This window comes from Dufourea novaeangliae, unplaced genomic scaffold (assembly GCF_001272555.1).
Source record: "Dufourea novaeangliae isolate 0120121106 unplaced genomic scaffold, ASM127255v1 scaffold221, whole genome shotgun sequence".
NCBI lineage: Eukaryota > Metazoa > Arthropoda > Insecta > Hymenoptera > Halictidae > Dufourea > Dufourea novaeangliae.
The window spans coordinates 1,380,275-1,404,964 of record NW_015374115.1 but is presented as its reverse complement, the minus strand read 5'-3'; the positions used below and the strand labels follow the sequence as shown (position 1 = coordinate 1,404,964).

Genomic DNA, 24,690 nt, shown 5'->3' with positions numbered 1-24,690 from the left:
GCATATTTCGGTGAACAATAATACTCCTTACCACCCAAATTCCCAATTTGAATTCGTGGATCGTTAATAAAAACAATTATCGAGATAAAATGTTAATAGTTCAAATTATTGAGCGTGAAACTCGTAACTTTTCGCTATAATCTTAACGAATATATGGCTCCTTCTTGTAAAATCATCGGAACCAGTTATAACGACTCAACCATATTTGGAGTGGATTTTTACGTTCGTATGGTCGCACAACGGTCACAACTTCCCACACATATTGGTCGCACGTTGCTGGAGATGCAGAGACATATGATTCATCCAGAATGAATATTTTTTTTAACACTGTGACCGTCTCACGCTCAAAACCATGCATAGATGCGGGTGTGTTTACAAAATTTCCTTAATCCACACAAATAGTTATTGTGCTCCAAATGTAAAAATTACGAAGAACAAAATTGTGTTACTTAAACATCCTAATAGGAAATCTAATTAAGTATAATATAATACTTACTACCGAAACATTTCATTTAAAAATCATGACTCGTACATCTTTTACTTTTCTAAGTACGAAATTTTGAATTACTTACTGGACAACAATAACGTATTTGTATCCGTTGATTTTCTACCCATACACTGTGGAACGAAGACGGCATAGATTTCCGCGCGATTAACAAAGCAGACGCAAAAAACTGCTGTTACCTTCTCCAAACCCGTCGTATTTACAATCACCATACTTTTAAACAATGAAACGGTACTGCGAGTGCGTGGTGATGAATTCCCGTGTAGCACACCCTGTTACGGTTCAACACAACGTTTCAAATTCAAATGGACCAATCGCGGCGAACCGATCAATTCGGATCGACCAATAGGAACATGCAGACATTCCAGAACTTGGGTGAGACGTGCGTGTGTATGTCGTGCGTGTAGCCAAACGGTAACTAGTGTGCAAATGGCTGTAATACACAAAGATACTTGCATGCGGCAATAAAAGCAGCTAGCAAGTCCAGCGACCGTTCAGATCTGCTTGCATTATTGTTGAGTGTATACGTGATTCTTCCTGTCGCAGGACCTCTACACATTCCGTGTAATCCCTGATATCCCGTGTCTCTTTGTTCTACAGAGGTGAAAACAGGTAAGTCTAGTATTTATACGGAATTGATGTGACAAGTTCAGGTAGTGAGGAAGGGACGCGACCGATTCGAACAAAGAGACGCCGTGCCGGTCACTCGTGTACATGAGGTTAACAATGTAACGCTTATTCGACGCCTGCACGAAACAAAGAACGTCCCGTCGATTTTTTTTTATCCACGGACATCAACGATCGACGTCTTCCGCAATTCGATTTATGGCGTGACTGCGGTATTTTCACTTGAACGCGATCATGCGTAGAAGTAATCACACCCATTGGCTTTCCACCGAGTATGTTCAAACGAGTTTGTCGAACGCTTGTTGTGTGAGCTACGCAAAAAACTATTGAGAATTTCTCGCGATAGGGTAAACGACCGTTGTGTCAATGCGTGTACACTTTTCCAGCATTGTGTCATTACACGACGAAGCGTTTTCATGAGCTCCAAATATTTTTCCTTTTTGCTGCTGCCCTTACATAAGGTCGACAGACACGCAATATACAACTCATTTTTTTTTTGTTACTAAAAAACGTATTTGTAGATAAGATAAATAGGTTCTAAAACTTTTATATCAATAATGAATCATCGTATCGAATGTTAATTTAGTATCAAAGAAAAATTAAAGCGTAATAGATAAACGACTCGTGGATCCTTTGTGTAGTTTCTTTGTTCGGCGGACGTCACCTCTAAGGACAAAAATTACGGAGTAAACGCAGTAAAAGATTGAAATAAAGAGAATACCAATTTGAAAAATGCTCTTTCACTCGAAATATGTATTGGATTCATGAATTCAAGACGTTTTCTTCCAGTGATCCCGCAATGGCTACTGCAACCGAGTCGGCTGTCAACAATGAACGTAAGTGATGACATTTCTGTATATGAGCAAAACAGCGCTTGTAACTTTCTCGGCTCGACTGACATGTATAGTCTACTGAATTAAAAGCAACATTTATTACGTGAATAATGCTCTTATCAATCAGTCAATACACTCTCGTATCTTTATGGCAGCTCGCTTAGATCAATGAACTGTATACAATTTCTTCGTAAAAGTGTATTAAACAATTCGTTTGATATAAATTCTATATACATAGACTATTTAGATATCATTTGTACACGCTATTGCATAGATATAGATCGATTTATTTATGCGGTCAGCGGCTTGCAATCTTTCTCTGCCGTATGCTCGAAGGATCGATTCGATCTTCGCGACAGGATTTACAAAGTCATCGTCAGTAATGTACCGAAATCGCATTAGACAAAGAAACCGTTGACGGAATAACGCGTAACGCGTATTTGGGCTGTCCCTAGGCGAAGTCAGCAACGACAAAAGATCCTTAATTAGTAAGGCGATTTAGGTGGCAGTAGGCAACACACCCTAAAGCAGCAGAAAGTAAATGTGTAGTCGTTGAGAAGAGGTCAGAGCCCTCCATTGGCGTCCTCGGAGAAGTGCAGGCTGTACTTCGCCGTGGCAACTGCAGCTTAACTCGACTGCAGTGCTCGAACGCCTTTCAGTGGTTCTCAACCCCGCCCCAATAACATCGTTAATTTACGTTACCAATCGTCGATGCGAAATTATGACAGATTTTAACAGATTTCTGGCATATTTTTGCGAAAATTTCACTTTTATACTCGTAATTTTGATCTCAAGGAACTAAACAGTATCCTGAAAAATTCAGTATCCTGACATTACGATACAATCGGAGAATTCCACTGTTATAGAACTGTAGTACTGTACTTCTTAGTACGAATATAAAAATTACATTTTTATAAATGAGTTTCACTTTGTTGCCTCCGTTGAAAAAGCAAGAAATTTTTTTATTGCATTGACTGCGTCACATCGCGTCGAAACCTGAACCGAAGCTTAATGTTTAGAATATCCATATGCATATACTGATCAACATATACATTTTAACTCTTTTATTCCCAAATTATGTAAAAATTGCCAAAGAAACATTTTGTTGTATTTTTGTGTATATTACATAACATATAAATGATTCAGAAGAACATTTTAATATTTTGAAACCATCTAATGCCATTTTTCAACCGTTGCAATTTTACAACGTTTTTTACTTATACCACAGCTATATATAATTACCATTATAATATTATTATACATAATAAATCCCAAATTTCCTTACCTTTGATCAATAAACCCTCTTGAAATATCTGAAAGAAATTAGAATTTTATAAGTTTCAATCTTATTTGTAACAATGCTCAACACTCGAGTTCCATCAAATGAATGAGACAAAGGACCAGTATGTCTTACTTTGGCGACAAGCTTTTAACTGCACATTCAAATTTGCGCCATACTGTCTATACAGGACTAAAAAGAACTATTATATATACTCAAAGATATGACAAAATACATGATACTAATATTTTATTTCGTAATTTACAATACGTAGCCATATGGCAACAATGGAAATGAAAGGATTAAAAATTGCGTTATTCACGCTGTAATAAACAAAGGGTCGACCAGTAAAATCCTTGGGAATTCCATGCGGCCACGGTTAACGGTGTACAAAACGCGTATTGGCTTATTTTTGTCATGCGCAATTTCGCGATGATCGTCAATTTCGCAATACGAAACAATTAACCGGCGAGCGATCGTATCGATTTTCCCATTACACCCGTGGCCGGTGTGCGCACGGTTTCCAGCAGGGCTCCCGCATGAGTGTCGCGTTTCGATAAATAATGCTATTTCACAATTCAACGGCGGCGTCGTCTCGGTCCTAGGAGCAGCACGCGACCAACGAAACCAACGCCGTCGTCGATCTTTTTTGCTTCAGGCCCCCGTCGCCTGGGAATGAGAATTCAAGCGTGCACACACACACACATACACGGCTAAAAAGACCTCTCACACGGTTTGACTTTCAAAGTGTGCGTGCCACGGTGTGACATTGAGGTGCGTAGGTTAATCCGATTGTCCGACGACGTGTGGAAGATATATCGAGCTGTGAACCTTCCATAAGCGTTTTTCGACTGGAGAGAGCGAGATAGAGAGAGAGAGAAAAACTCACCTCCCGTTCAATTTCTTCTTTCCCGCCTTAAAGGGTATGCATCGATAAAGCACGTTTTAAAACGATGCATTTTTCCCTGATCGAACGGGACCACCTCTCACCACTAACATTTTTCCTTTTACCCTCAATCTTTCTTTTCTTTTTTCTTTTTTCGTCAACGCTTCTTGAGATCCAATTAAATCTAACGAGCTGGCGAAGCTCGTTAAACGTCTTGCCCGGATCAAGTTCCGCGAATTTTCTATTTTTTTTTTTTCCCTCGAGCTATGGTAGGATTTCTTCTCTTTAATGGAGAATTGGGAGTAGGTACGCGATAGCAGGTTTAAATAGAGGATGGCCATTTTATTTTTCCGGTATAAATCCCCGTGTAATGACTGAATTTAACCGGGGTAAGCTTTAACTTTCACACGCCCTGTTCATCTCAGTTTCATCCGAAGGATCTGTTTCAATTGTTGGTAAATTCTTTGTTCAATACGAGCTGTTGAATAAATGCGATTTTATAACAGTATTTTTAGATTAGTAATTTTGACATAGTTTCGGAGAAACCTGATAAATCGACTAAATTACGCGAGTAATGATCAGTACAGTTTGAATTTGTTTACTGCTCATGATTTGCTTCGAAGTAAAATGAACTTGTTTAGCTGCGAAAAAAACGGGATACGTTCGTTATCGATATTCAGTATCTTCTGATAATCATACTTGTACAGTGAATATTCGATTAACGTTTGAACGTTATCGGCTTTGTATATATTGCCTCCCTTATTTTCGGTTCTTTGTTCAAGAAAATTCTATTAACATATCGACGAGATTTTTCTGTGTAAAATGATACCAAACACAATATAATTCGGATCGTATTCACCGATTTCACGTTAAATCATTCTCTTCCATTATCGCCACTGATAAATCACAAAAGATCGAAATTATTTCGTGTTTAATATCAATTTATTAAATTAATTTAAAATTTTCTGTAACAAAGAACGCTAGTATGTTACGTTCCATCCTTGACTCTTTACAAAGAAGAACATCCCCCAGCAGTGGGGATTCACCAAAAGCATTTAACGTAGAGATACGTATCTTTTCGAGCAGTTATCCACAATTTACGTGTATCGTTGAATAAGAATCACGTCAAATCGTTTGTATTCACCTTTAGCTCACGCCCACACGGTTGTTCATGCTGCCGAACGGCAATATTTATAGAGTTAATCGTCCAGTCGTATCGGTTCGGGCTACCGTTCGAGGCACAGAAAGACAGGCAACCGACAGCGAGCATTCCAGCCGTTATTAGACCCTGATTCTTCCTATACATCAGTCAGATTGATCCCTTTCCGTAACGGAATTACCTTTGTACGAGGAAAAGCATCGAAAAGTTATCCGTTACCCTTGCCAAACAATGCGGTCGGGTTTTGAGACACTTCCATATCGCGAGATGGGGGGGGGGGAGTTGGAATACCGTGCTTCCCGATTTCTGCGCAATTTACCGCGGTTCGTGACCAGTGGAAAAAGGGGGCGAATGCATTATTAACGTCACCCACCCCTATTTCCCCCGGTTCGTGTGTGTTGGTGTGCTGGGTTCTGAAAATATTCCACGGATATCGATCCTGCCGCCCGTTGGAAGATTCATTCACTTTACTGACAGTATCCTTCGACCGTAATGCGTCACACGTGGGAGGCACCGACGACGACGAAGTTCGCGATTCTTCGATCCGCGTGATGCCGTCGTACGGGACGGAAAACGTGTTCGACGAACGAATTTTCCCATTCCCTTTCCACGTAATTTTCGACTACCTACGTTGAGTTGGACGTGTCGGGGCAAATCGCCGTTTCAACGGGATCGAATTTCATACAGCCGGGGATTGCTTATTAAAACCGAGTATACCGATACACACGACCCAGGATGAAGGAAACGAATGGGGGAGGTCAGAGATTCGAGGATAAGGGTCGATCGAGAAGGAAGACGGCAGTTTTCCGTCGAGGAGCCAATCTAGATTGAATGTAGACATGGCGTTGTCTGAAGGGCAAGGGGAAAAAACATATTGATGAATCATTTGCCAAGGAATCGGGGAGAGGGACGATTATTTCTGGGCTATTCGACCTATCCGGAGGGTGTTTCGAGTTGAAAACGATTAAATGATACCTTTGTGCAGAACTTTTTTTCTTTGCCTACTGGAATCATTTTCCAAATTATTTGGGTAACAACGGGTCTTTGTACTAGAGCAAAGTGAATAAATGATAAAAGAGCGTGGACTATAATGAAAAAGGAGGGGGAAAATGTTCGTAAACACTACGGAAGGGCAGAATGAGTACTGTGTGTGGTATTCAGCTTTAAATCGATTCAAGTGCACGTGCTTAACACGGATACTCTGGTTGCACAATCGATGCAAGGTTGCTGAGGATTCCCGGTGCTACCCTCCGGCATGTGCCCTATCTGCAAAGTTGTCATTTCGAGCGTTGCGCCTCGCTGTGACGCAACAGAGGGAGCTCAGAGACTCTGCAAGGATGGCTGGGGGATTCACGATAGAGATGTTCTTCGAGGAATAAGGGCATGGTTACGTAAAATCTTCGGAAATTCGAAAAATCAATAGACTAGGAAACAATTACCGGTGTGTAGTACGGGGTAGCTGGATACTGACAATAATAAATAATAAAACTAAATAAATAAATCGTTTAATACAATAATATATATTTTCGACAATTTTTTTATAACATCTGCATGGCAGAAGTTCAGGGTTGGTTCGAATTACGGTTGCCGTCTTCCCAAGGACTTGGAGGAGAAATTTCTCTTTTTCGGGAAAGTTCCGGGAAAAAAAGAGACATGTTTTTTCGAGTAACTGTAGGAAGACGGTGGAAACGAACAGATCAACCGTCGAGCTGTTCACAGCGTCTGATACACCATTGTTGTCTTATTGTTTGAGTGTTTTTTTTTTCTATCAGTTGCCTCGTTTTGTTATATTTCGTTATTGTTTCGTTTCTTGTTGTTTGATTAAATTTTATTCTTGTTAGTTTTGGTGTTACAGTTTCTTCGAGGACACACCCATAACTATCCTAAAGTGCCTTTGTGAATTTTTTCTAGGAGTACAACAAGGTAACCTGGAAATCAGTTGCAAAACCTGTAATATACAGGGTGTCCCGTTTAAATCGACCCACTCGAATATCTCTGAAACTATTGACGATATTAACAAAATTTTTCAGACAAAGGTATTAAACAGTATCAGGGGGCACAGTTCCTGGCTTTGCAACTGATTTCCAGTTCACTTTGTTGTACTCCCAGAAAGAATTTACAAAGGTACAGATGATTTTCAACTGGTCAGGGTGGGTTTACCCCTTAAGCTGGTTTATGCATGATACTACGATCCTTCTATTATACTCCCTATTTCGACGTAACGTGCGAAACTACGGACCCCCTCCGCAGAGGTGTCCATTGATCAGAAACTTGGCTGAGAGCCGTGGAATAGAAGAAATTCGACGATAGTTCGGTAAATAGCATTCTGAAAGATCTATACCTAGTGTGTACAATTGCAATTTGTATAGAAAAGCGATCGATCATATCGATTCTCGTCCCGTTCTTTAGAATGATTCAACCACTTTGAATGTGTTGCATGAACTTGCAGGAATTCCACGAGGATCACTGTAAGAAGAGATATTATCCATTGATCAGTAGCCAGCCTGGGGGCTGAGCCAAAAGTATAAGTGGTTCCATGGTGGCTGGGGTAGAACAGATGGCTTTTATACTTCGAGATTTGCCAACATATAATTACTCCTCAATTGCTCTACGTGAAATATTACAATGTCTTTCTGAATCGTTTTCTTTTGTAATGTCTTCTTTTATCGAGGTATTCCGTAAAGCAGGTCTATCCGGTATAAGATAAATTGGAAAAAGTTTTTTTCACTTTTACTTTAAATTACATACACACACACATTGTTGCATAAGGAAAAGGTTTCTCGATAAATGGTCCTTTATTGCAATCGCGTTTCGGATGACTCAAAGTCTACAGTGTCGAAAGAAAACATAGTCTATTGATCAGCAAGTTGGCTACGAGCCCAAGCCAAAATACAAGAAGCTTAGCGGTAATTGTCTTTTGAACAGATGATTGTTTAACGCGGAATTGGAGTCCAACTGTACGTGGATGTTTTCAGGCAACAAACAATTCCAGGGCTCTCGTCTAAAGAGGACTATTGTAATATTAAAATATCACACTTCACTGTTTAAATTGCTCCTTTTTTTAGAAATTTATTTTTCTTGGAAAATATTTTTCATTTAATTTTAACTCTTTAACGCCCAAATATATTTTTCGGGGAAAACATTTTTCGCGATTAGTTAACTAAAAAATGGTCCCAATACGTGCACCTAACCTGTATTTTCGCGACGAAATCCCTGGAAATATGATTTTGTGGGTGTGACGTGTTAAAACAAGACTAACAACCTCTATTAATTAAGCGCATATCATTTTGTTACGATTTATGACTTTAGAAAACGAAATAAAGTGTGTCTGGTCCTATACGACACATTTCACTGTGGCAGTCAATGTGTTAACGTGCGTTTTCTTATTTTCCTATTTTCCTATATATCTTGAAAACTATAGCAGACATACAAAAATCTGTAACTTCGGTATTCCCAAAATTTGTCTTCTAATTAAGCCAAATCTTAACCTTTTAAAAGGTTAAAAATCACAGTTCTAGACCCAATCCTACTTATACTTAACATTACATCCAACGAAGAGTAATATTCTCGCCCGAACTGCCGGAACTTCGTGAAGATGTTTCCGAAGGAAGAAGCGACACGCATGCACACACTGTCCCATTGATCAGCGGGGCTACGAGGCAGAGCGGCCAAAATGTATAAGAGGGCTTCGGTAGGGGGATGGTTTGGGGTTGGACAGATGGTATTTTACGCCTCCCGCGTAGGGTTCCACACGTGCCTTAGCGACCGGCAGCCGGGTCCACGATATAGGCATGTTAAGCCGCCGCCGGCGCTGCTCGAGGAGGTGGAGGTTGGAGGTTAGCAGGAGGTGGAAGGGGTGACTTGTCGTCGGGTAGGCTGGCTCCCAGTGGCTGGGCGTAAGGGGGAGTGGGAGGGGAGGGGGCGGGGGGCGGGCGGAAGAGACTGAGGGAGGTGGGGGATGGGTCTGCCGCGGCTGAGGGTGCGAGAGGGCCGCGGTGGGTGGATATTGAGCGACGCCGGGCGTCGCGGCGCACTGTGCGAATCAGTCGCCCTCCAGCCACCGCCCCAGATACGAGTTAGTTTCCAAGCCACTTCCGGCCCTCCTCGTTGCTCAGTCGGACGTGTGGTGTTCCTCATTTTGCTCGTCGGATTGTCCGCATTTTTTCGGTTCCACTCCCCCCTGTTAGTAGTCCTTGGTGCTTTTTGGAGGGCGTTTTTTTAAAAAAAAAAAAAAAAGTTCTACACCTTTCACGGATAATTCCGCCGGGGAAGGTCATAGTTCGACGACGCAACCACGCAAGAAACAACATGCTGATCGGTCTCGTGCGCGACTCAGTGCTGCAGTGCTTCTGTCACAGCTGCAAGGCACCCTTGGGCCTCGTAGGTGAGTCCTCTCCAGAGTTCGCGTTCAACGGTGTGCCTTCTTCTTGCCATGATCCAACTTGAGCCCTGGGATACATGCAACCGTTTGCTCTCTGCTTTTTCCGATGGTCTCCAGGACGATTCGTATAGAGCCCCGAGTACAGAGAGGGTATTCCTTTTGGAGGTGGGAGGGAGGGCGGGTGGTCCGAAGAGGGAGGAGTCGATGTCGCGGTGAATGACTCCTGGGGGCCGATCGAGGTGATCCGCGGTGAACCTCCCGGCTAGATCGCTTTTAATCCAATTTTGTACGGTATCGACATTTTATACCCCCCTATGTTGGAATATTCCTTTTACTACCTTCTGTGTGATACCTTATAGGTACACCCTTTCGACACTTATTTAGAATCATCCTGTTTCGCATTTTAAAGGTCCACTCTACTGTGTTATATTCTACACTTTATTCATATTCGTGCATACTCGAATTTCGATCATCTCGAACGTGGTACCAACATGTCCGCTAAAGTACCTTAAGGAATCACGATGAACCGGCATAACGTGTTCAGATACTTCCGCCTCCCTTCGTGAATCTATGTATACGCCTCCCGAACTTGACGGCACAACCGTATTTTTACCGCAGTCGGGTGGTCGATACTACGGCCTGGTGGAATAGTATTATCCTAGACACCTGCAGTTCGATCAATTTCTCCGCTTGCTGGTCCGCCAATCCCGGTACTCAATGGTGCACTTTGTGGTGTCCACCGGTCACCACCGCGGCATGCTTGTGCCGGGTATTTGCCGACGAGCCGGTGAACCGTGTCTAAGAAAATACAAATTTCGTTATTTTCCATCGAATTCGTATTACAATATTTGATAAGAATTTAGATGGGAAGGCGTATCGAGGGAAAAGAACCACCCCCCAGGTGTGTTCGGTCTGCACATTTTTGGGAACGGAATCGTCTTAGGGGACCTCTACGACGCGAAAGGGGATCGTAAGGGTATATAGTAACTGGGGGGGTGTTAACGCACGTGATCCACGTGAAAAAGTCACCGGCAAAACGATTGGGGTGCGGCCCAAGATGGCCACCCCCGGTGTGTTCCCTTGTTGCCCCGATAGCGCGAGTAGACGGTTGCATCGATTTCTCGATAATTAAAGGCATGATCCCTGTTTCCACGATCCCTCTGGGTCGTGTCCCCATGGGCGTGATACGGCGGCACACTCTCACCATTGATTCTCAATTTTCGAAGCGGGGGATAGGAGGGGCAACGCGCCCTTCAAGAAGCCCAGCGGCAAAGGAAAGCCGCGGACCAAGCAGCCGAAGAAAGTGAAGTTCATCAGTGAGTACACACGCCAGCAGTACACCGTAGTATCCGTTCTTTTTTTTTTTTTAATTAATGAGTCTCTCATCGTCGCTTTAGCAGTCTCATTACCGCGTCCGTTATCGGGTCTGGGCTTAATCGGCCTTGAAATTAAACCCTCTCGTCGCGAGCGAGCGATTTTTCCTCGTCCAAGTATTTTTAAAGTTGATGAACCGAGGTGCCGAGGGGATATATCGCTTATTTGTTGCAACAATGACGTAATTAAAAATTTGCAGTTTTTTTAGTTATAAATATAGAACAAACGGTTTTTGTACTTTTTATCGGTTGAATCCTGTGAGCTTTCGACACAGTCATTTTAACCCGTTCGATGTTTATGTGGATTATACTCATGAAAAGATTTTCAATTTTTTCAACATATCCACGCTAAATTTTTCCAACGAATCCACGCGGAATTTTTCCACGAATCCACGCTCAAATTTTCCACGAATCCACGCACACCTCCCGATCGAAGGGTGCAACGAACGCCACCGATACGAACGATCGCTGATACGCGTCGCCCAGGTTGAATTATAAATCGGCAGAACAGGCGAAACACGTCCGCGAAGAAACGCTTCTCCAGCGTGTTCTGTGTTACGTGTGTGAGGGGGGAAGGCAGCCGCCTGCAAAAGGTGCGTGTGGTGCCGACGACGCTAGACGTCGCGGCGCCTAGAGACACAATCGTTTCTCTCCCCGTGGTGGCCTGTGATCGATCCTTCCTTCTCCGCGTCTCTGAGTCATACTTCCGTAACCGACTCGTCCGGTGCACCTCCACCTAGAGCAAAACGAAGATGGATTGGATCGAGAAATCTTCCCGGGCAAAGTGGATTGTCCCCGACCGAGAGATATGCGTTTCAATCATCTCCCTAATTGCGTCGGTGATTTAACCGGGAGGGTGGTAACACGGATTTCAGGCGTTTCGGTACATTACGAACGGCGATGGATTACATTCTGTACATTTGCGTGTCCTATTGAATTAGAAGAAATTGATCATATATTTGTTTTACACTACTGGATAGTAATTCCTGTGTTATAATTAGACTGTGGATGTTTATGCAAATATTAAAATTCGTCGACCAATTTTTCATAACTGGTCGCAGAGAAACCAAAATCGTTTACCCTATTAAAAGGGTTTTATCACTTTCGAAATAGTGATGAGCGAAACAGCATCGACATTTCGAATATGCAAATGCAACGATTGTATCGAAATGTCGATATTTATGGGTTAAGTATCGATACTGGACTATATCGTCACATTATATATCGATACAAAATATCGACATTTGAATAATAAAATAAAATTTATTTATCGATCCTTTTCAATTCAGGTATCGATATTTAATATGATGATATATTCCAGTATCGATACTTAACCCATAAGTATCGAAATTTCGATACAATCGTTACGTTTGCCGTAACGTAAAAGGTCGGAAGGAAAAGGGACCAATCTGAGCTTCCAGTAAAGTTTGCTACTGGTCGATTTCTTTTCCAAACTGTTACCAGAGGATCTGCCTTAGTGAATATCTGCTTAAGTAAATGATTTATCCTCATTTCTGAATTTTATTACTTCCAATTTGATTGCAAGTATCGATATCGATAATGTCGATATTTTATTCCCGATATACATGTGTATCGATACTCTGGGTATCAATTAGTGATGTGTAATTGAGCCGCTTGAGTACGCTAGTGCCGGAGGAGAGAGCTGAACTGCTCGAGCCGACTCGAGTAGAAACTGTTCTATAGAGCTGAAAGGAATCCAGTGAATCCACCTAACTCTACGATCACTGGATCCACGGCAGGAATTCCGGCCTTCGGGAAGTCGAGATGTTATCTGATATTCCTACAAGCCTCCGTCTACCCAGCGCCGGATTAAGGGGGGGCTATAGCCTCGGGCCCCACTTTCAAGGGGAGCCCCGATCTGAGTCTTCTGTCTATGTCAAAAAGTAATTGAATGAAATGTTTACTGTTGCCTTTTTGAAATAATTAAAAATTTTACTAAATGTAGAAATAAATCGGATCAACGTTGTTAAAATATAACAAAGCATACGTTACAATCAAGAGTTTGTTAGGATGCGTCGACCAACGCTTCTTTGGTTACAATGTAACACACGGAATGAATCACACGCAGGCATACAAATTTTAACTTTTGCTGTTTTCAATGGACTTCTTCAAAAATGTTATGAATACATTGAGATTCTTTTTTTCTGGAAAATAAGTCCAAATAAAAAAAAATTACTTTGCAAAATAATTTTGTTTCGAGGAATAAATGGAACATCACATCAATTCTCGATTGTCAATTGTTTCAAACATCCAATACTATATCAGCTTAGTAAAACAATGCACAAATGGCACGAAGTTCAATTTTTCATTGTTGAATACTTTGCAAGTTAGAATACTGCAAGAATACTAAGAATCTTTATGAAAATGATGAGATATAAATAAAATAAACAATTATTTTTACTTTAACGAAAAGACAAAACTGTGATCAATGATCCCATCTTTCCCTTAAGGTAGTTCCTTTAATCCCGTAATGTAGTCCAAATTATGTCGTGTTTGGACTTATTTTCATCAGGAAAAAAATATTTTACATAACATTTTTGAAAAAGTCGATTAAAAAGAGTAAAAGTTCAAATTTGTATTCATGTGTGATCCATTCTGTGTGCTACACTGTAACCCGAGCGTCGACTGAGGGTTGTAGGGGGTTATATCAGATAACATCTCGACTCGCCAAGGCTCGGGGATTACTGTCGTGGATCCAGTGATCGTAGGGGGCTGGGTGAATACTTTTCAGCTCTATAGAACCGTTTCTGCTGGAGTTGCCACCGTTGCTGGAGTCGCCACCGCTGCTGGTGTCGCCACCACCGCTTGAGTCGGCTCGATGACTTGAGTTTGCTCGAAGCATTTCAGTACTCTTCGTCTCCAACTGGTGCAGTTCAGTTCAGTTGAGTTCAGTGCAGTTCAGTGCTTTTCTCCGTCTCCGACTTGAACGCGCTCAAGCGGCTCGATTACCTATCAGTACTCCTACCCTTCCCGAAAAGGGGATTAGCAGTAGAGAGCGTAGACGACGACAGAAAATACTTGAACGGTGGTAACAAACCATTTTCCACCATTTCCGTAACCATAATGAGCAGTGAGTGAGTTCCAGAGCATACACATCCGAGCTATTACGTTGTTGTCAGTTATTGTATACTACAAGCTTCCTCAGAAGTAAAAGTAAGTGAGATTTCAATTATATTTGAATATTCCATACTATAGATAGAAGTTCTGATCGCAATTCTTAATTTTATTACTATGACTGGGTTAATCATTTGTTATTTTCTTCGATTTTATAGCGGTCGAACCGTGCTATGTGCAAGCGTGCACTTTTACGACTATTACTGCTACTGCATATTCCGTATTATTAAAGTGAGTAGAGTATTTTAAATACATGTGCGAAATGAAGGAAGCAGTATGTGTAAAAATATTACCGTGCATAATTTTCCATTATAATATTTTAGATGGCAGGAAGGCGTTCTTGGGCCTGGGCGTACTTTGTGCTGATTAAGAATGATGGTTATGCAACAAGTCGTGCCGAATGCAACTATTGCAAAAAAAAGTTCGCAATAAATTCAACGACGTCGCTGATACGACATTTGGCGAGGGCGCATCGCATTGAACGGGCTGTTCCTGTTCCCTCGGAGTTTGCATCAGCGGCGTCGGCATCAGTGGCGTCTACATCAGTGGCGTCTACATCAGCGGCGTCGGCATCACTGGCGTCTATATCAGAGTCGTCGGAAACTGAAACGATTCCATGTACTGGTAGGAACAGAATACATTCACATTTATTATTATGATGTAATTTAAATGAAAAATATTAATTTTAATATGGACTAATGTAATCGTTTATTTTCAGATACCGACGACATTCAAAGAGAAATGGATCAGGCACTTGTCGATTTTCTTGTGGAGGATTTGCAACCACTCAGTGTCGTTGACGATAACGGTTTTCGGAATTTATTAAGAAAATTAAATGCGCGGTATAATCTCCCGACTAGGAAGACACTGAAGAAGTGGATAGACGAAAGATACGCCAACAAGAAACTGCAGATAAAGGCTGAGTTAAACGAAGTAAACGATATATGTATTACTACAGACACATGGACAAGTATTAATACTGATTGCTTTTTAACGGTTACGTGCCATTTTATTAATAATGAATTCGTTTTGAAATCGTGTACACTTGAAACAGAAAAAGTGACTGGAAATCATACGGGCATCTACCTATCAAGCGTACTGAATAGAATATTTCACGATTGGGGCATAGAACATAAAGTGAGATTTGTTGTGACTGATAATGCTTCCAATATGCTTTCTGCAGTTAGAAGTTTCGGCAGTGGTGTTACAAGCTTTCCATGCTTCGCTCACACATTAAATTTAGTAGTCAACAAATCGTTGAATGCCATTACAGAACTTGCTACTATTCGTCGAAAATGTCGCAACATTGTATCATATTTTAAATTGAGTTCTTTAGCAAAAAACAAATTAATTGAGTATCAAAATACATATCGCATAGAGAACCACAAATTAATTTTAGAAGACGAAAGTCGTTGGAATTCAACGTATGAAATGTTTCACAGGTTAGTAGAGCAACAACATGCTGTATTAGCAGCAATGTCTTTCTTTACTGAATCTGTTGAACATTTAACAGTTAGTGAATGGGATATGATGGCTACTTGTTTACAAGTACTGAAACCTTTTGCTGTATTCACTGCAGAGTTAAGTTCGGAAGCACATGTCCCAATTTCGAAAGTATATCCGAGTGTACAACAAATGTACAGATGTTTAAATGTACACGACCATGTATTAGCCTCGAAATTACGAGAAATGATGGACATGTATTTGCATGACATTGTAAATAATTCTATTTATTGTATGTATTGCATGTTAGACCCACGGTTTAAACATTTAGGATTTATGTCCACTGAAACTGTAGAAGTTGTAAAAAAATTAATTATCGGTATCATTACAGTTCCAACAGTAAATGACAATTCACAAAGCACTGATGATTTCCTTGAAGGCACCTCAGGCTTTTGGGCTGATTTCAAAAGTATAGTTATTGCACACAATCATTGTAATGCAGACAAATTGGACGGAGTGTCTGAACTCGAAAATTATTTAAGTGAACGGCTTGAAGTTTTAGCAAGTGATCCTCTGAAGTATTGGAAAGTTAATGCTATGAGGTATCCGAGACTTTCAAAATTAGCACAAAAATTCCTGTGTTGTTCTGCAACATCAGTGCCTTGCAAAAGAGTATTTTCCAAAGCGGGAGATATTGTGTCAAAGAACAGAAATAGATTGAAGGATTCTACACTAAACAAAATGTTATTTTTAAACAGTGTATAAGTGGTGTCCTCCAATTTCTTTCTTTCATATTAACAATATTTCTTGCTGAAGAAAATACTCTTTAGAAGTGATGAATGCAATGCACAACTTTTGCTGCCAATTTTGAAAGGTGAAGATATTATCTGACGTTATCATTCCAATACTACAGAGGATTAGTTTTTTCTTCGTCTTTTTTTATCTTTCTATCTTTTTCGTTTTTTCCTTCTACACTTTTGGTGGCCATGAATCCTATCGTGCATAAACAGAATTATTTACAATGGAACTCAGGTATTTGTGTCTGTTTCATTTCGTAGTTAATATATTGTTGATGTTACTGATGTAGGGTCATTCCATTTAAATCAGTTTATTTGTTGAACAGTTATGATTTATTGAAAACACGTCACTATATTTCAAACAGCTGTAAAATCAATAATTCTTAAAATTTTCAAAAATCCTGCGACATACGTTTATATATCACTACAGACTACAACATATCCAAGTGTCAACAAAATCGGAAATGATACTTCAAAAAGTGCCCCATTTCGCGTGGAATGACCCTATATACAGTTGATTTAAACACTGTTCAATTGTTGTGTACAAACAGTACTTCTCGAAATTGTTGTATGTTCCTCCGAATTTAACCCTTGAACTGTGGAGTGCTCGAAAACAAAACGGTGTCTGTTTCCTATCGTGCCGGCTTGTGCAGCGGTGCAAAGGTGACACCTGACACTCCTGACAGCAACTGCCACAATGCACGGTTACTTGTTAATTAATATGAGTAAATTACTAAAATTACGTTTTTTCTTGATTATTTTCTACTATATACGTATGAAATAGTAATTAGCAAATATAAAGAAATAATTTATGCAAGAAATAGGACCTCCAAGCGAGCACTTCATGTAGCACGCCTTTAGGCGCTATTCACAGTTACAGGGTTAAATCGAAAGTTGATAAAAAGTAAGCTTCAGTACTAGTAAACATTATGCGGTGATCATCCCAACACTCAGATATTAAAGGTTTAAAAGACGTCATAAAGTATCACAATGCTGTACGCAGTACTTATTTTTGCTGTAGTGATCTGGGAAACATGTACGAATCCAACGAATGTCTGCTTCGTAAATGAATTTGTGGTTTGTGACGATCGCTCTGCGCATCGTCTTCAGTAATTTATTTTTTGCTGAACAACTTCTTTTACAATGTTTGAATATGCGGCGACATTTTGTGGAATAGTTTTTGTAACGGCTAGGTTTAATATGTGAACGAAACAGAATATATAGTACACCACTGTTTTAATTGCAAGCATATTTGCAGCATTATATAAGAGGATAATCACATGTCTCCTTTACATGTCTCACTCGTGAAATATTATCAACATTATATTAGGTAACGAAGTACTTGATATGACGTCCAATCAGCTTTTCTGATTCAAGCATATAAGTTTTCATCTCGAAATTGTTATTAACGAACTATCACGTCATCGTTAAAATGTTACTCAAACTTTTCGCTCCAAATAACGTATATATGTATATGCCGTTAAAAAATGGACGCTCGCGTACGAAGTAATGTTCGTACTATGTACATGTACTATATTACATTTTTTTTCTTACTTTGGACATAAGACATCCGTACGTCAGCGACCTGTTTCATTCACAACGAGCATATTTTGTGATAAATGCGTCGGAGCGAAAGGGTTAATACTTATCCATGTGCAGTTGTAGTACAAATATCACTTGCTTTAGCGTTTTCCTTCTCCACTACTATTTCTTCACTCACCTTATCAGTCACCTAGTCGGAATATTATACCGTAGTTCTTAGAACGAGAATAATGTTCAATCTGTATATATGCATGTATAAAAGGAGAAGTATTACTTACTTCGTTAATTACAATTGAATTTACAAATTATGTTAAGAAAATAATCTTATTAAATCCCGAAATCTACAAGATTCATACTGAATTTCTTATCTTTGCGTTTTAGATATTAAAATAGTTGTATTATATTTATATACGTCTTAATACTCAATGTATTAATGCACTGCATTGAGACATATGTTATGTATTTTACAATATATTAGTTTACGAATGTTACTGTTATGTACTTTACCATGTTTAATGGTAATTAATGTGTAAATGCATTCATGAGTATATATATATATGGAATACATGCAAAAGTCTATTTATTTATAATGTGTAAATGTATTATAACATCCTTATATCTTTTTTGCAATACCATTCATTTAATAAATCAAATATATGATACCAAACTAATAAAGAAAAATATTAATAGTGTTATATAGAGACAATATTTCTGAATATATATATATATGTTATTACTGTAAAAACATAAATCTAGTCACTAAACTTTCATTAAGAAATTTGTATTTGTTAATTATTGTTTAAGGTTCTTAATTTTTTCCAACTACAATTTTCAACCGAAAAATTGGAGAAAATTCTGTAATAGGTGATCCAGTATTTGCAATGTGTGAGATTTTTTTCACGATTTTTGCGTGTTCCTGAATAGGGAAATGCAGCGAAAACAATTTTTATTCGTACGTTATGTCGCGATGCGAATTGTATGTTATTAAATATAGTCTGATTTATGTCGGGTCTGGACTTATTTTCATCAGGAGAATCTCCTAAATTTATTCATAACATTTTTTAAAAAATACACTGGAAGGAGTAAAAGTTTAAATTTTTATTCATGCGTCATTTATTTTACGTGTTACACTATAGCCCATGGGTCGGTTGCCCCTGCGGTTTATAGGGTATCAGATAACATCTCTGCCCGTCGAGGCTTGGCAGAGCCTCGAGTTTCCGTTGAGCACATAAAGCTGTCATCCGAGTTTGTTCGAACGCTAAAGCTTAGCTGGAATGACCACTGAGCCAATCGATACTTAACTTATAAATATCAGAATTTCGATATTTATAAGATTCGAATATAAAAACGATTGGATATTGCATAAATGCATATTATGCGCAGTCTAGTAATAATTAATTTTTTAGATTTACATTGTCTTTGGAATATATGTAGATTCGTGTCGTCAACATGGAATGATAGGACGTACCTGGTCAAACGAATCGATCGCTCCAACCCCTTTTGATAAATTGTATTATTGGTAAGGGGTTGGAAAGAATCGGTTGCGTCGTTTGATTTAATTATATCGAATAGAGTGGGAGGTGTGGGTATTATTGCGATCGGATTGATATCAAATTCCCGATACCACCCTGTAGCGACCGAGATCCGATGCCAGGAGAAGTCGAAGGGTGGCCTGTGCTACGAGGTGATCCTGGCGGAGCCAACGGTCCCGAAGAGGGCACCGTCCCCACCGCAGACCAACCCGACTCAACAAGTCGCGATCGAAGACAAGCTTCGCGCCGCGGAGGAGAGAAGACTTTCATTGGAGGCCCATAAGCTCGCCGCTCTTGCCGCTAAGCTGAGCAAAATCGAAGAGGCAGCCCGCAAAAAGGACGAGCTAAGCGCTGCTTTCATCGCGGCGACTCGCGAATCATTGGACGCGAAGATGAACAACACCGAGGAGAAACGAGAGGCGCACATCGCGGAACTGAAGAGCAAGCTGAAAGAACACGTCGGTTTGATAATATAATAATAAAAAAAAATCAAATTTTCGTCGAAATTCGTGATATATGTATAATTTAATTTCTGATGTTATTTACAGTTGGAGAGCGTGGAGAAGACTCGTCTGAGTCTCGAACAACAGACCGAGGAGGTTCGTTGCGCCGTTGAAGAGAAACTGAAGACCGCTGCTGCTCAACGCGATGAGAATATCAAGAGGATGCTGGATCGCCTGAAGGAACATGTTAGTAACTAAGTATATATATAATTGCCAGTGTTTAGATTGCCCATATTCTGATATCTGGAACCCCTGTTTTTAGAGAAATGGGAACACTACACTGCTTGGCGTAACTATAAAACAACCATAAAATGTTCAATCCTTATGTATTGTGGTTAATATAAAAGCGAACCACTTTTTTTCTAGGAAACATAATCTGTCCTTTTTTAGAGAAACATTATTTCTCAACATGGTTTCACACATGGCATACTTTTGTTCGTTTTTGTTTGAAACAGAATACATAAGAATTGGAAATTCTAGGGTGGTTTTGTAGTTAACCGTGAGTTTCTATTCAAACGTATGATTACTATTCTTATGCACGGTGAAATTAGTAATTTTAAAAGCACACGTTATTTTTACTAAACGCTTGCTTGTTTTTTAATGTTCCAGGAAGTACAAGCTGCTCGCGTTCGTCAAGCAATGAGCGAGCGTGTGCAGCAACTGGAGAGCCAAATCCAAGGGAAATTGGACCAGGCCCGTGAACGCCGTGAGAACATGGAACAGGAACTGAAGGAGAAACTCCGTAATCATGTAAGTGGAACAGTGTTATCGCATCGGAACTTTAGATTCGATATAAATTAGTTTCTGAGGGTTTTTCTATTGGATTGATTCTTTTTTTGGGGTAGTATCCCGACGGGATATAAATATATGTATTGCTTCTTGTAGTATAATTTTTTTTTTATCATACTTGGTTTTATTGGCCATGTCTAGGAAGAAACGCGGTTAACTGTCGACGTGTACAGTTTTTGGTTTTGTCGAGATGTTGAGTTGGTTTGTTTTATCGTAGAAAATCTCATTTCTCTCGCACAGTATGAACAGATTTACCCGAATAAGGGAATTTGAAATATGGTCGTTTAGAACACGGTGAAGATAGCAAAAGTGCGTCAGATGGCGGATGAGAGCGTCAGAAGAGACCATCTGATGAGAAAGTTCGAATTTTACAAGAGGGTTTCTACTGCGGAGCAGAACCGACAGCGAGAGATTCAACGTCGTGTGCAGGCTATTCACGAGCATGTAATTTCGCCCTCTTTCTGTTGATTCGATTTTCTTATTGTCTCATTCCGTCCCACCCTGCCCCTCATCGACGCTCGCTTCTTATGTTTGTTCGTTTCGCTGAGTTCGTTTCAGTAGGAATCCCGTGAATTTCAGCAGGCTACGATCTGTTAGAGAGATTTCTTTTTATTTTTCGTGGAATGTTACCGGTGCTTCGCCGCATTATGTTGCAGAGAATCTCCCATAGGAATTCAGTTGTACCCTCACGAGAAAACTCAGCTTTCGCTAGGGGAAAAAATGGCGTAGAAAAAGAGCCTCCTACCACTTGGTAAATTTATTTCAAGTGCTGAAATAGATGTTAAACTGAATGTTGATTTGCCATAAATTTCAATAATTCCCGAGACCAAGTGGTAGGAGGCCCTTCCTTTATGCCACTTTTCCCCCTAGCGTAAGCCAAGTTTGCATGCGAGGGTACATTATGTATAGGATGAGAAATTACACCTTTCCATTTCTACATATTCCGTTCAATCTGATGATCAAAATACAAAAATAACCATGTTTCTTAAAACGACCATTTTCTTATAAATATGTCTTGAAGTTACTGATCACCTGATGTAGCACTTCCTTTGCTCGAGTACTCAATGTGGGGGAAGCGTTGAGTAACCTGATTGGAGAAAACTTCAACGTTCTGTTACAAGAAAATGGTTCGTTTGTGATACACTCGTTCCTTTTGATTTTTTGTACTATCTTGATACGTAGAATGTGCAGAAAAGAGGACAAATTACTCACTTTACACACTGTACCATCCATGTTTTATTTTCAGCATGACCCCTGCATTCATCAGCCACGGTATATCCTAGATAGATGTTAGCTTAATATTAGTTCGCATGAAACTATATTTTATATTCTGTTCATAGAATAGTTTACAGTTGGCTCAAAGCTTCACGGTTTGAAATATCCGTTCCATTCTGTTGTTTTAAAGGAAAGGCGCGCCGAATTGGTGAGACAGAACAAGGCGGCACTGTCCGAGCAGTCTGCCCTGCCCGCTGAAAAGGAGACCGCCAGCTCTGGATAAACAGAAGGATCGTACTCGATCGCGATCCTCGTTAATAATATATCTTTTCATCGTTGCGAAATCGAGGAAAGAGGAAAGCGGGTCTTGACCGCAGAGGCTTGCAGTGTCACTCTCGCTGAACACAGGTCATCGGAGTTGCTACGTATTTAAATTTCGGAATAAAAATCCAGAGAGGGGGGAGTCGCGCTCGCTGTGCTTGACGAGGGTCCGTTACGCTTTGTGCCATTTTCGTTCGCTGGATGAAACAAAAATACAAAAAAAGAAAAAACAGATCATTTTCAGAGGGGAACTCGCAAGCGATTTATAGTAGCCAGAGAGATTTGCAATTTTAACGATTATCATTTTGATCACCGGTGGTGTTTTGGGAGGTTGAAACGTTCGATTAGATAAAAAAAAGGGAGAGAAGTGATCCGGGGAAGACGTTCCACCGACGAACTTGTCTTCTCCGATTTCTTTCTCTTTCATTATCTGCCACTTTGTACTCGTGCAACAAAAAATCACTGCCTTCGTCTAACTACACACCCGTTTGTTTTTTATAAGGGAGGGGTGGTATAAAAAGGTGTACACAAATATATTATACACGTACTAGCCTCGATTTAGGACAGGACGTGTGTAATATTATTCTTCAGGTCTAACGTGCCTACCACTTACACGATTGTGGATCTTCTACGAGATGGCATTAAAACGAATAACTTCTCTGTGTTTTGTGATTGATTGTGTATGTTGGACTCACTGATATTTTAAGACTTTTTTTTATAACACGCTTTTTTTTCAGTATATATATATATATTACATTTCTTTTTTACAATGGCTATGGTTTTGTTGTTATCTTAAGTACCCGATCGAGGAATCATTTATATGCAGTTGAATTCGAAAAGAAGGATCATAATAACAATCATTAAATCGAGAGATTAACTTTTTTTTTTCTATATTTATATTACCGTTTACTACGTGTTTATATGCGTTCCAGTTAACTTGAGGGTTTTTTTTATACGTATTACTTAGCTTTGCGGAGTTACGTTCGTTAAATGTTTTTGCTTTCATTCATAGAGTAATAAAAATAGAATACTACCGCTACAATTAGATCTTAAGTGGTAACTGCGACCATATGTTTGTCCACATACCATACGTAAATGAAAACGTACGTGCGTGGTATGTGCCGACATGTAAGCACACTTATAATATATATAATAGTGCTTTATACTAGGCTTGAAAACTTTAAAACCATTTTGTACTCGATCATTGTAATATTACTGCGCTAACTAAACAAGAACATTCACAAGATATGTAGTCTAATTGAATATGATAATATGATGCTTCTGTGATGACTTAATTATTTGTCAAAATGTGTAGTGTTTAAGTGAGAGAGTGTGAGAGAGAAAGAGAGACATATTTGATTCCTCTACGCACGTATGGATACCGTGGCTAGGCGCCTTGATATTTCGTTCGTACTATATATCATCGCTGGAAGTACTTACATCTTTAACGGGATGAGGAAAGAAAGGAATGAAAAATAATTAAGTAACCGTACTGGGGCAAAGTTTTCATCAGGTTCCTTTCTTATAAACGACATAGGCAGCTGGGTAGTTCCTTGGCCTTCTTGAATACTTCGTATCTGTGTATATGTATATTGGGGAATACCATAAATGAGAGGAGGAAACTTTTAGCTCTGGTCACGGTATCGTCACGAGACAAATGGGGCGTATTAGAAAAAGAACAACTTTCCGCAGTGATATTGCAACCGATACCCTACGATTTAGATATCGAGAATAAATATACAGAAAATTTTTACAAAGGGCTATTCGCAGAAGAGTGCAAAAAGTATGGAATTAATTAATCGAAAAGGTGATCGAAAGGGAAATAACATTTCTTACGTCGACGAATACTTGAAACCTATATTGCCGAGTGTTGCGGTGAATTTGCTATGTGTCGTAACGTCGAGAAAAGGAAAGATAGAGAGGGTTCCGTTTTGTTCCTCACGTTTACGACAGGCAACGAATAACATCTATTTTTGCATAATTGTTGCGATCTTTTTGCAAAATGTAATTCGTACGTTTACAATGTACGTATGGTTTCTTGTAAGCTTTGGTATTGTCTTATCGTGAAGCGACAGAAGCAAAATGAACGAGTACGGGAAACTCGTTGGAAAATATATTCGTACGTGCGAGATAACCGCGAGAAACTAATTTCTCGACGATACATTGGCTGCCTTCGATATTCTTTGTTTAACTTTCAGTTTGGATATTCTGTGTTCCGAAAGAGAACATGTTTGTGTGAAGTAAAAGGCCGTACCTACACGCATTTCTGGCAGTACTTCCTTTAATTCCTTCTTCTGTCAATTCCATCCTAAAAAAAATAAGTTGCAAGTAAAACCGTACTAATTCTCATTAAAGTTATAGTTTCACTGT

The 24,690-nt window shown here is 39.8% G+C and overlaps 1 protein-coding gene across 2 annotated transcripts; it reads left to right on the top strand.

The window, feature by feature from the left end:
• Window positions 1–942: 942 nt before the first annotated feature.
• On the top strand, window positions 943–23,143 carry LOC107191073 (ribonuclease Y). Of its 2 annotated transcripts, none has more exons than XM_015580021.1 (6): window positions 943–1,117; window positions 1,922–1,968; window positions 19,595–19,950; window positions 20,041–20,181; window positions 20,605–20,745; window positions 22,190–23,142. In XM_015580021.1, the coding sequence occupies exons 2-6, from the start codon at window positions 1,932–1,934 to the stop codon at window positions 22,280–22,282; spliced, it is 768 nt and encodes a 255-aa protein (XP_015435507.1). In that variant the 5' UTR covers window positions 943–1,117; window positions 1,922–1,931; the 3' UTR covers window positions 22,283–23,142. The 2 variants fall into 2 exon arrangements, with proteins under 2 accessions (XP_015435507.1, XP_015435508.1); XM_015580022.1 differs by lacking the exons at window positions 943–1,117; window positions 1,922–1,968 and adding exons at window positions 9,440–9,673; window positions 10,897–10,986 and having other exon boundaries at window positions 22,190–23,143.
• The last annotated feature ends 1,547 nt before the right edge of the window (window positions 23,144–24,690 follow it).